Genomic DNA, 12935 nt, shown 5'->3' on the forward strand with positions numbered 1-12935 from the left:
ATCCCCCGGCTGTCAAATTTTTGGCTGCCCGGAGGGTCAGGAGGAATTGCTTCTCTGCCCGGTTCGAGCACGGAGTTGCTACCAAACCGTACTAAGGGTTCAGGACGGGGTGCCAGACACATGTCTTTGTGTTACGGCCCAGGCAGGCAGGATAGGCCGGCCTCCCCAACTTCCATAACCAGGTGGTTTACTGCGACTGTATTAGAGGTCTATAATACTTTAACTTCTTCAACACAGAGCTTGCAGAGACACCAAGTACGAGCGCATGAGGTCTGTGCGATTGCCAACTCACTAGTGCTAGCGTCAGGTGCCACCCTCGAGCATATACGGAGGGCAGGCTTCTGGAGAACGCAGAACGTCTTTATCAACTACCACCTAACAGACACCGTATCCATTGAGGAAGGTCTCTTTAGGTTGGGTCCCGTCGTAGCGGGTCAGTCTTGGTTTGCTGACCCAGCCCGAACGACCACAAGGGTCCCTGCGCATAGGCAATAAGTCTGTCTCTGCATTTTATGCGGACAGATTTCTCTACACGTCAGCACTTCCCTGGAAGCTCCCAGGTCCCGCTTTGCGGCCTATGCCCTCATGCAGAACTGTTTCGGTCTTTACTTCGAAAGCTTACTACCCCCAGAATTGGGTTGGGGTCTAGCTTTCTCGGGCAAACCGAACCCTGTCACCGTACTCTCATGTCCCAAATAAACGTACCGGTACGTTTATTTTTTTCCCCGAAAAATTCTACCCGGTACATTCTTATTTGGGACGGTACGTTTATTTATTTTTCTAAATCGGGCCAATTAAAAAAATCCTGATTTAAAAACAAAAATCATGCCATTTTCCCATGGAAAACAAAGCCAAATGATCGCACTAAAACATCGGTAAATCTCTTCCGTGTTACTTTTACCATGAGGTCGCTGAACTACTATTAACATATTTAAATGCCCTATGGTAATTTGAACACGTGAGCACCATCCAGCATTTTGATTGGTTAATTAGCGACTTGACCTATCCGGTCAATAAACACGTCTCATGGGCATGGATAACATGGCGGATATCGTATCGCATCGAGCGTTTACATGTGACCGAAATCGTTCGCTTACGATGAAACTAATTTGAATTTTACTTGCATTTCATAAAAATTCAACGAATTTATTTTTTGTACGTTATAATAATCACTACTGAGTACTAATCAACAATTGCAACACTTCGAAAACAAGTAAGTTATTCACTTGTGAAATACAGCATGACCGGATTGCGCTACCATTACCGTGATCATTTGCTACTAAGCAATGTTTTAGAATATATTTTTCATTACCAACAAAATTAAAAAACTAAATGCATATTAAATATACTGAGTATTTTTTGTTGTCATGTAAAATTTTGTTTTGATTGACTGTAATTTTCCAACATTTCGTGACGCCCATTATAGAACCAAATTTAGGCCTTTCACTCCTCCTTGACGCCTATTTAAAATATTATACGGTACCTTGCTTTTCGCCAGCCACAAAGGCCACCCTAGACGAACTTGATAGATACTGCCGACCATTCCGTGCCTTTTTTTATCGACGCACGACGGCACGCAAATCAAGAAAAGTATTGTCCTTGCAACAATTTCGCACAATACGTCACCATTGTACCGTGACTGATTTAATTATAATTATAATATTTATTGAACACTAAAACAAACTACAGTGAGTTGTTCTATGGTCGTATATAAAAATTAAAAAAAAATAAACTACATTGAAATACATTAAAGTTAACCAACTAAACAGAATGCTAAAAAAAGCAAAATAATATACAAACACATAAAGAATCACAATAAACTTGTACGGTACGGTACAGTACAGTACAATACAATACACTACACTAGCTACTATTGCTAAGGAGTGGAAAATCACATTAGAGTCATAACTATGGTGGAAAGAATATTTTTAAATTTGGTGAAGCTGCTCATATCTACATTTTAGTAAAGTAAAGTAAAGTAAATAACTTTATTGATTTTCGTATCCTTATTGGGATCTTGAAAATAATACAATAAAGAATGTTGTTTAAATAAACAACAGCTAGCTAAAAAAGTAGCAAGCTAAAGTAAACAATTAGAAAATTAGATCAATAAGTAAAACAGAACAACAACAACAACAAAATACAAGAAATGTAAAATTGAGTGATTATTTTGGGGCAGCTGGCAGTTTTTTCAGTGCAATATCTCTGCAGTTAAAAATGAATTTTGCATAGTCAGTGATTTCTTTGTTGTCGGTAGAGCTGTATGTATTTGTATGTATTGTGCAGTTTCCCAGCCAGGTCGACTCTGGTTGTGATTGGTTTGCTATTTCATTACATCGTGCAGCCTTTCGAACAGAGATTTGAAGTATATTGCTAGAAATGCATTATTTGTTTTCCATTTATATTTCTAATTACAAGGAACAGTGAAAAGTTTGCATATACACCAGTGAGAGCACATTTTAGAAGCAAGGAAACAATTTACCGGTCATTTTGGAAATTTTCCAAGGGGTATGTTTATTCGGGGGGGTATGTTTATTAGATTTTGAAGATTTGTCCGGGGGGTATGTTTATTTGGGACATGAGAGTAGCAGCATTTTGGCTTCTTGCTCCGAGGACAGCACAGGCAAGGTAAGACACCACCCTTTTTTTGGCCTTAACCAGGGTGCTGAGTGATTATTGTATTTCATCCCGGACTGGGAAAAGACTTTCATCATTTTTCTGTTTGCTCGGAAAACCCGCCACCTATCGGCGTCTGACTCTGCCAACAGTTCAAAATAGTCATTTTGACTGACCGGAGTCTATGGTGGGTAATTGAACGTAGTGAATTTAGGCAGAGGGTTCTCCGAACCCGCCTATTCACATAGTTTATACCCACCATAGACTCCGGGTCCCCCCCAACCACCCCACTCTTTCGTAGCGTTGGTCTAAGTCCTCGATGCGGAGAGAAAGGAACCAGAGTGATTGTATGGCCGCCTATGGCGCTGCCATGTGGCCTCGGTCACGTGGGTTCGCGACGTAAGGGGTAAAAGAATCTTGGGGTCATTTGGCTTCCCCTGACCTAGATTCTATCTCTCCGTCACCGGCAGAATCGCTGATTAATGCCTACAGTTCAAAATAGTCATTTTGACTGACCGGAGTCTATGGTGGGTATGAACTATGTGAATAGGCGGGTTCGGAGAACCCTCTGCCTAATTTCGTGATGATATCTTTAATTATCTAATTTTGGTGAATATTTTGGTAATTTTTGGTAAAAAGTGATATTTTTGACTTCTTATTAAAAACTGCAAGTCTGATTTGCTTTGATATTATACATATAGGTACTACATGTTAACCTCTCTCAGATTTGTTCATTTTGTGATGATATCTTTAATTCTCTATAATTTTGGTGAATATTTTTGTAATTTTTGGTAAAAAGTAATATTTTCGACTTCTTGTTAAAAACCGTAAGTCTGATTGCTTTGCTATCATATGGGTACTAAAGGTAGACCTCTCTCAGATTTGTTCATTTGATGATGATATCTTCAATTCTCTAATTTTAATGATTATTTTTGGTAAAAAGTGATATTTTCGTCTTCTTGTTAAAAACCGCAAGTCTGATTGCTTTGATACTTGATACTATACATATAGGTACCTCAGGTGGACCTCTCTCAGATTTGTTCATTTCATGATGATATCTTCAATTATCTAATTTTAATGAATATAATTATTTTTGTCATTTTTGGTAAAAAGTGATATTTTCGAATTCTTGTTGAAAACAGCAAGTCCGATTGCTTTGATACTATACATATTGTTCATTTTCTAGTGATCTTCAGTTCTTTAATTGAAATGTGCATTGCTAACAGCGGAGCTATTTCAGCCGACAGGCTGCTTGTTTAAAGATTGGACTAATTAAAAACCGCAAGTCTGATTGCTTTGATATTACATATGTAGGTGCTACATGTAGACCTCTCTCAGATTTGTTAATTTCGTGATGATATCTTCAATTCTCTAATTTTGGTGAATATTTTTGTCATTTTTGGTAAAAAGTGATATTTTTGACTTCTTGTTAAAAACCGCAAGTCCGATTGCTTTGATATTACATATATAGTTACTACATGTGAACCTCTCTCAGATTTGTTCATTTTTGACTCCCATGTGCGAAGCACAAAATGGGAGTCTTTGCAGTTAGTGTGTCTGTATGTGTGTGTGTGTGTGTGTGTGTGTGTGTGTGTGTGTGTGTGTGTGTGTGTGTGTGTGTATGTGTGTATCTGTATATGTGTGTATCTGTATATGTGTGTCCGACTGTTCCACTGCTATCTCAAGAACCATACATCGGTTTTTGATGAAACTTGGTGCATAGATGCTCTGGGCCAATGCGCAGATTTGATTAGGTTTTGGTAAAAATCCATGCTCGTTAATTACCTAATTTGCATGATAATTAGCTAATTTTTAGCTGTTCTATGACTGTTCCACTGATATCTAAAGAACCACTCATTGGATTTTGATGAAACTTGGTACATAGATGCTCTGAACTAATGCTAGGTTTTGATTAGGTTTTGGTTAAAATCCATGCTCGTTAATTACCTAATTTGCATGATAATTAGCTAATTGACTCCCATGTGCGAAGCACAAAATGGGAGTCTTTGCAGTTAGTGTGTCTGTGTGTGTGTATGTATGTGTGTATGTGTGTATGTGTGTATGTGTGTATGTGTGTCCGACTGTTCCACTGCTATCTCAAGAACCATACATCGGTTTTTGATGAAACTTGGTGCATAGATGCTCTGGGCCAATGCGCAGATTTGATTAGGTTTTGGTAAAAATCCATGCTCGTTAATTACCTAATTTGCATGATAATTAGCTAATTTTTAGCTGTTCTATGACTGTTCCACTGATATCTAAAGAACCACTCATTGGATTTTGATGAAACTTGGTACATAGATGCTCTGAACATATGCGCAGATTTGATTAGTTTTTGGTAAAAATCCGTGCATATTAATTACCTAATTTGCATGATAATTAGCTATTTTTTAGTGGTTCCATGACTGTTCCACTGATATCTAAACAACCACTCATTGGATTTTGATGAAACTTGGTACATAGATTTTCTGAACTAATGCTAGGCTTTGATTAGTTTTTGGTAATAATCCGTAGATACTAATTACCTAATTTGCATAATGATTAGTCAATTTTCGGTTTTTCCACTGATATCTCAAGTACTAATCATCACATTTCAATGAAACTTGGTACATAGGTGTCATATGACACTGCACAGACCTGATAGTTTTTATGGTAATATCAGTACATGTAATTACCTAATTTGCATAATTAATTAATTTTCAGCTTTTGATATAAGTAGTGAGCATTACATTTCAATGAAACTTGGTACTTACATACTCAAGGACTATGCAGAGATTGATTGTTTCGGATAAATATTTGTGCATATTAATCACCTAATTTGCATAATTAGTTATTTTTCAGCTTTTCCACGGGTATCTCAAGTACTAATCATCGCATTTCAATGAAACTTGGTACATAGATCCTTTAGGACTATGCAGAGACCTGATTAGTTTCAGGGTAAATAATTGTGCATATTAATTACCTAATTTGCATAATTAATTTTCAGCTTTTCTACTGATATCTAAAGTACTAATCATCACATTTCAATGAATCTAAAATTATGCAGAGACCAAATTAGTTTTTGGTAAATATTTGTGCATATTAATCACCTAATTTGCATAATTAACCAATTTCCAACTTTCACACTGATATCTCAGGTACTACCGTAAAAACCCTCAAATAAGAGCCACTTTGTAACACTTTCATTTCTGGGTGGTGCTTATTTGAGGTAACATGTTGACAACCCTGTAGCCAGTGGCTCTTAAACCAGGGTCATCAAACTTTTTCATTGTGAAATAGGGAAGGGGATAGGCAAACACACACACAACCAAAACAGACAAGTAATTATTAATGATGTATCATTGCAATTAATTTATTCTGTAAAAATACTGTTATAGGAATAACAAATGTCAAATAAATACGACGATTCGACGTTTCATCGACAATGTGTAGCAATGCCTGAAGTCACGTTTCACTGACAATGCGTAGCGATGCCTGAAGTCGGATTTGGTAGCACTCTCAGTGTCTGATCCCACACTCGAATCACTTGTACAATTGTTTACCAAGTTTGGTACGGCAAACTTTTTTCTTGAAAACTGGGAATAACTTGCGTGGCTGTGGCTGGCGTGGTGGTTGATTTGGTGACAATATAAAATAGTTTCGGATAGAATTGATCTGACCAGCAGCGACAGGAGAGGACATACTTGCAAAGGAAGCATGGAACGAATGATAAAAATGATGCCCAATCACTTGTATTTATGGCAAAAACAATAAATAAAAACATGTTTATATTTCCTGTTTCATAATCAAGCCAGCTTATAATGATATTCACATACTTCACAGTCCACGCAAACAGGGTCAAACTATAGCCCCACCCCTATATAACCAAATACGAAACGATACCGAGAAAGTAACAATTACATGTATTAAAAATAATTTCCTGTGACCAATCGGAGAGACGAAATCATTCACGAAAGCCCAGGCCTGTTACAAGGCATTTTCTGATTGGTACAAGTTCAGATTATTTTCAATTCTCACAAATAGCTAATTTAAATATTTGGGTCAGGCGGGTCACGTAGACTTCACTTTGCTGTAAGACAAGTTGATCGCACAAGTTTGTGGAACTAATCCATTCGACTTCAATTTTGATTATTTTCGGCAAGAGAGTCCTCTCCAAACTAGTGCCAGTTATTTTGTTACTTCCCTGAACATGTTGTCTCGAATCATCCAAAAACGAACGTCTCAAATAAAATGCAAAAAATAACCCAAAATCACGATCAGCGAGAGTGGGCTGCATAATCATTACATTCTCACAGTCCGAGCTACGTCACGATCCCTCAAACGTTGCCATGACCGGATTAACATCTCTGTTTTCCCCCACGCTAACCAAATTCCCCCCACGCTAAGGAAAAAATTTGTTGTTTTCTGCTGACTTCCTGTTCCGGTCCGTCTGTGAGAATGTATTTTCGATACCTCCGATTTTCCGATAAAGGCGTTCTAAAATCGTGACGTTCTTTACTTGGTTATAAAGACAACATTGACAATGAATATCTCAACGTGTCCTTCGGTGTTTCGGCAAAAAACATACTAGTAGTTACTACTGAATAGTTTGTGAATTGGTCGATTGTGTGTCAGAAATATAAAATGGACAAGTTGACAGTCACATTCACGCTCTCAGTGCATTTCTTTCGTCTATCATTCTTCCGTTCTCAATTACACAGGACATCAGGCAAGTTATGGGCATAATCTTTATTTGTCTCACACCTTCTGTGGGGCAATAAACAATGCAGGTGTACATATTAATTACCCAATTTGCATAATTAACCAATTTTAAGCTTTCACACTGATATCTAAAGTACTAATTTCCATTTTAATGAAACTTAGTACAAAGATGCTCTAGGACAATGTACAAACCTAATTAGTTTGGGATAAAACTCTGTTCATATTATTTCCCCAATTAGCATAATAATTCATAATTTTTTGGTTCTAATCACATTTCAATTAAACTTGGTACATAGAGTTTTTGTTGCATTGCGCAGACCTCATTAGTTTTACAATCAAATCTGTTCATGTTAATTTTCTGATTTGCATAATTAGTTTTCAGCTAAGTAATTTCAAATTCTATTTAATGTGTCTCCAATACTCTCAGCACATGGGAGTTCTTTCTAAGCTTTCTTTGATTTGATGATATCTTTAATTCTCTAATTTTGGTGAATATTTTTAGCTCCGCTGTCGACGAAGTATTATAGTATTACTGATTGTCCGTCGGTGTCCGCCGTCGTCGTCAACTTTACATTTTCAACTTCTTCTTAAAGACCACAAACTGTATAGCTGTGAAACTTTCTAGGAAGGTACCTTGGGTGGTTCTCTCTCAGATTTGTTCATTTCGTGTGGATATGTTCAATTTATAGCTAATATTTTTGTCATTTTTGGTCAAAAATGCTTTTTTCGACTTCTTCTTGAAAACCGCTATATGGTTTGAAAACTGCTACTTGGTATGCAGGTACCTTGGGTGGACCTCTCTCAGATTTGTTCATTTCGTGATGATAAAATTGATATCTTCATTTCTCTGATATTTTTGTCATTTTTGGTAAACAATTATATTTTCGACTTTTTGAAAACTGCTAGTCTGATTGCTTTGATATTGTATATGTAGGTACATCAGGTGGACCTCTGTCAGATTTGTTGATTTTGTGACGACATCTTCAATTCTCTAATTTTGATGAATATTTTTGTCATTTTTGGTAACAAATTATATTTTCGACTTCTCCTTGAAAACTGCTTGTGCAATTTCTTTGATATTGTATATGTAGGTATATCAGGTGGACCTCTGTCAGATTTGTTGATTTTGTGACAATATTTTCAATTCTCTAATTTTGATGAATATTTTTGTAATTTTTGGTCAAAAACGTTATTTTCAACTTCTTCTTGAAAACTGCTAATCTGATTGCTTTGTAACTTTATTTGTAGGTACCTTGGGTGAATCTCTGTTAGATTTGGTAATTTCGTGACGATGTCTTCAAATCTCTAATTTTAGTGAATATTTGTGTCATTTTTCGTAAAAATGTTATTTTCAACTTCTTGTTGAAAACCTCTAACCTAATTGCTTTGTAAATTTATTTGTAGGTACCTTGGGTGGATCTCAGTCAGATTTGTTAATTTCATGACGATATCTTGAATTCTCTAATTTTAGAGAATATTTTTGTCATTTTTGGTAAAAAATGTTATTTTCAACTTGTTCTTGAAAACCTCTAACCTGATTGCTTTATAACTTTATTTGTAGGTACCTTGGGTGGACCTCTGTCAGATTTGTTCACTTCCTGTCAACATCTTCAATTCTCTATTTTTTGCAAATATTTTCGTCATTTTTTATCAAAAAACATATTTTTGACTTGTCCTTCAAAACCAATTCTTTGATACTTGTACACATGCAGCTTGGGTAGACCTCTATTAGATTTGTTCATTTTGTGAAGATATCTTCAATTCTCTACTTTTAGTGAAATATTCTCTGCAACAAAATCAAGAAAGTTGGTGTCTTGCGATATTAAAGCATTTAGCATTAAGTTTAAATTGCTTCTTAGTCATTGCTTTCAGAGCATGCATCACAAACAGCGGAGCTATATCAGCCGACAGGCTGCTAGTTGTCATTATTGATAAAAAGGGATTTTTTGAATTCTTGTTGAAAACAGCAAGTTCGATTGCTATACATACTATACATATTGTTGATTTTCTAATGATATCTTCAGTTCTTTGATTGAAATGTGCCTTGCTAACAGCGGAGCTTTCTCAGCCGACAGGCTGCTTCTTTAAATCATAATTAAAAAATAGCATTTGACTATGTTTTATTCAAAATTAATAATGTCAATGAAGTTATTAGTTCCTGACGGATGCCGTTCGAAAATGGGGACTTATATGGATTGACCTCCGTGCGTGTATCCGGACCGATTACATTCAAACTTCACACATCGATCTGAGATTCAAGATGGCGAAATGGCAGAAAATCATCGAAATCAAAAATTCTGACGAAGTCTGAAAACGGGGACTATTAATTGGGTTCGTTCCGTCCGTCCGTACGTATATACATACGTCCAGAGCTATATCTCGGACACCCATTGACGGATTTCATTCAAACTTTACATGAAGACAATACATAATGTCTTACATATGCGCGTCAAGTTCCTTTATGATCAGAGCCAAATGGCCGACTGGCGGCCATTTTGGATGTAAAATTTGCTATTTCTGATACCTAAATGTGTCCGCAGCAGTTTCTAGGAGATGACTGGGCCGATTTGGATCAAAGCTGGTATGATGCTCATACATATTGTGTTGTACGTGCACGTCATTTTTTTTCTAGTGATTGGAACAAATATGGCCGACTGGCGGCCATCGTGTTTTTCATGGTACCCATGCTACTTTCTCTTGAATGCAATGAACGTTTCTGTTTAAATTTTGTACGAAGGTAGTGTGCCAAGAGATACATCTGCACCAACATTATTTTTGTGATTCGATTCAATATGGCTGGCTGATGCCCAATTTTTATGTAAAAGCACTATAAATCGTCATTTTTACATGTCCGGAGCTGTTTCTCAGAGATGACTGGGCCAATTTGGATCAAAGTTGGGTTATAGTTGGGTTATAGTTGCATGTCATATTTTTTCTGTGATTCAAACTAATATGGCTGACTGGTGGCCATTTTGTTTTTCATGATACCCATGCCTACTTTCCAATGAATGCAATGAACATTTCTGTTTAAATTTTGTACAAAGACAGTATACTAATAGATACATCAACATGAACATTATTTTTGTAATTTGATTCAATATGACTGCCCAATGTCCAATTCTCGTGTAAAAGCACTAAATCATAATTTTTTACAAATCCATCTCCTATTAATGGTTTCAATCTAATCTCAATGACTTCATCAGCATCAAATTGATATGTCAGATCACAAAATTTTGGATGGGGACTGTGTCATTAACAATGACTTGTGTTTCTCAGATCGGATTAAAAATGACTGACTGGTGGCCATTTTGTTTTAAAGAATGCAGTTCCCATTCCTTATCTCGGACATGCCTCGACTGACCTCGAAAGTTCAAATTTCCGGCATACATCAGACATTATATTGGACAAATGCACATGTATTCTTGTCATCATCACAATCCAAAATGGCTGACACGTGGTCATTGTTCACAGTTCCATCGAGCCATATCCCATGTCTACAGTACAATGACGGTTTATAATTCATTTCTTAGTCAGCTTTCAAGATTGATGGGATTCATACAGATGTTGTATGCACAGCTTTTACAGATAGAATATTGATTGTTTTGACTCAACATCAGAAGTTAGGAACTCTAGTAAGTTTCATTTATTATATCTCGCTATGCATAATGTGTGTATATATACAGTAAAGTCCAAGTGTAACATTTGGTGAGCTTAGCTTCCTTTGAAAACCACCAGATATCTTAATTGTGTAGAGTCATATGCCTAAATATGAGGTAACTTACTAATAGGTAAATACTACATGGAATACAAATTATTGATGACACTGATAGTCACTCTAATAATTGTAAATTCTTATTGAAAATCAAAGCTAGCTAAGAGCCAGCTTTGGAGTTAAGTTACGCTTGGACTGTACTGTAAGCACCACAGTGTTACATGCAGGTCAGATCCAGCTGCATACAGTGTAAGTTAAGGAACACTGCTTAACTAGAGTTGCTAGAAAATGCTCCTATGTGAGCGAAGATTCGTCATTTTGCGCAGTTCCGCTAGTGAAATGTCCGAGATTTGGTGATCAGAAGGCGGTGTGCCCTGTTGGCGCATGGATGATAGGCCTGTGGCTGGTGGCTGTGCGTTCAAGGAACAATTTTTAATTCTTGTTCTAGCTGAGAGATTTCCGCCTGTAATTTTTGCTTCGCGATTCTAGCCAACAAGGATTGTTCCCGGCACTGCAAAATAGCTAACTCGGCTTGGTCATCTTCATCCCCATCTGAAAACTTGTCAAAATATCCGTGTGGTTCCGCGTGTGAAACTGGGCGAATGATGTCAGAGCTTTGAGATGGAAGGAGACGACCGGTGCAGAATTTTCCGTGCTTGCCCCAAGTCTGGGCTTCCACGTTGAACTTGCAGCCAGAGCATGTTGACGCTTACTTCTAGGCATAGCGATAAAGGAAAAAAAAATAACCTGAACAGAAATGACTGGGCACAAACAGCATGCGATGTAAACAGTGCATGTAAATAGAACGAAGCAAATGGGCTACAATAATCATGCGTAGTGGAGAAATGAAACAAACGAACGAAGCTTATGCAAATGAAAAGCATGCAAATGAATAATTAACAATTTTGAATTGCTTACAAAATTTGCGTGTAGACTCGTGTATATTGTACAAACAATTTTGGTGACAAAAATATGCAAAATATTTCAATAACCCTTTTGCATTTCTTGCTAATAATTGCGAAATTTTACTTCTGATAAGACAAATTTCCTGTTTCCGGGTATCAATCCATGCAATTCATGCATTGATCCACTAGTTAGTCTGTTCAAAGGTCGCAATGCGGTCATAGGTCACCTGGGAGAGCAAGACGTAGTGCCATGTGCACGACCTCATCTTATATTCACAAAATATGGCAAAGCGAAGACTTGGTGATATTCAACAGCTCATGACTAAAATAAATGTTGATGATCATCCGTCCAGTCCAGCCAAAAAGCCTTTGAATGATGGCGCTGACGATGGTTCTGGTTGTGATCACCAGACATCAAGATCACTGGAGAACACCCCTGCAGCTGATAGCATTGTATCTACCAAGCCTGGAAGTGGGATTGGCGGTGATTGTGATCGGCGAAAACGAAAAAATATGAAATACAACAGTGGATGGGAGGTGAGTTTTATATGCATAAATTTGATATTTAAGTTATTAATTTCTGTTAGAAAACAGTCCCTCGATACGGCAAAAAATTATTTCCTTGTAATTTCTAGATCTTCGTATACACACTGTATCTAAACTAAACACTGTGTGCCCCAGCAAGATCGCCAAAAATGGTCTTCTTTTTACTGTTACGCCAAATTAAATATATTTTTCTTGGAAAGAATGTTTTGGTCAGTTTAGAGTCTCAATCGTTCTTATTTATGCTGTTATAATGTTGTAGGGGCAGGGCAGTGTACACTGCTAAATTTATTTATCATAGTAGTTATGATATTGTTTGTGTTTTTTTACCTCTGAATTGATTTTAACATCTTCATATGTTTTCTCTCTTTACAGTTTTTGTTGATGAAAGTTATAATTTGCTTTGTTCAATTATTGATAATAAATATAGTAACACATCATGCTGGGAATCTGGGCAA

General features: G+C 36.8%; 1 protein-coding gene across 1 annotated transcript in view; it reads left to right on the forward strand.

Moving 5' to 3' along the window:
• The window catches only part of LOC146739198 (proteasome assembly chaperone 3-like), a 71805-nt gene that overhangs the window by 12572 nt on the left and 46298 nt on the right, over positions 1 to 12935 (forward strand). The window contains exon 2 of the mRNA XM_085503526.1: positions 10848 to 10949. Within this exon, the coding sequence (XP_085359652.1) occupies positions 10848 to 10949 (102 nt within the window). The remainder of the gene's footprint in view (positions 1 to 10847; positions 10950 to 12935) is intronic.

Source organism: Saccoglossus kowalevskii, chromosome 9, assembly GCF_978046115.1.
Source record: "Saccoglossus kowalevskii chromosome 9, keSacKowa6.1, whole genome shotgun sequence".
Lineage (NCBI taxonomy): Eukaryota > Metazoa > Hemichordata > Enteropneusta > Harrimaniidae > Saccoglossus > Saccoglossus kowalevskii.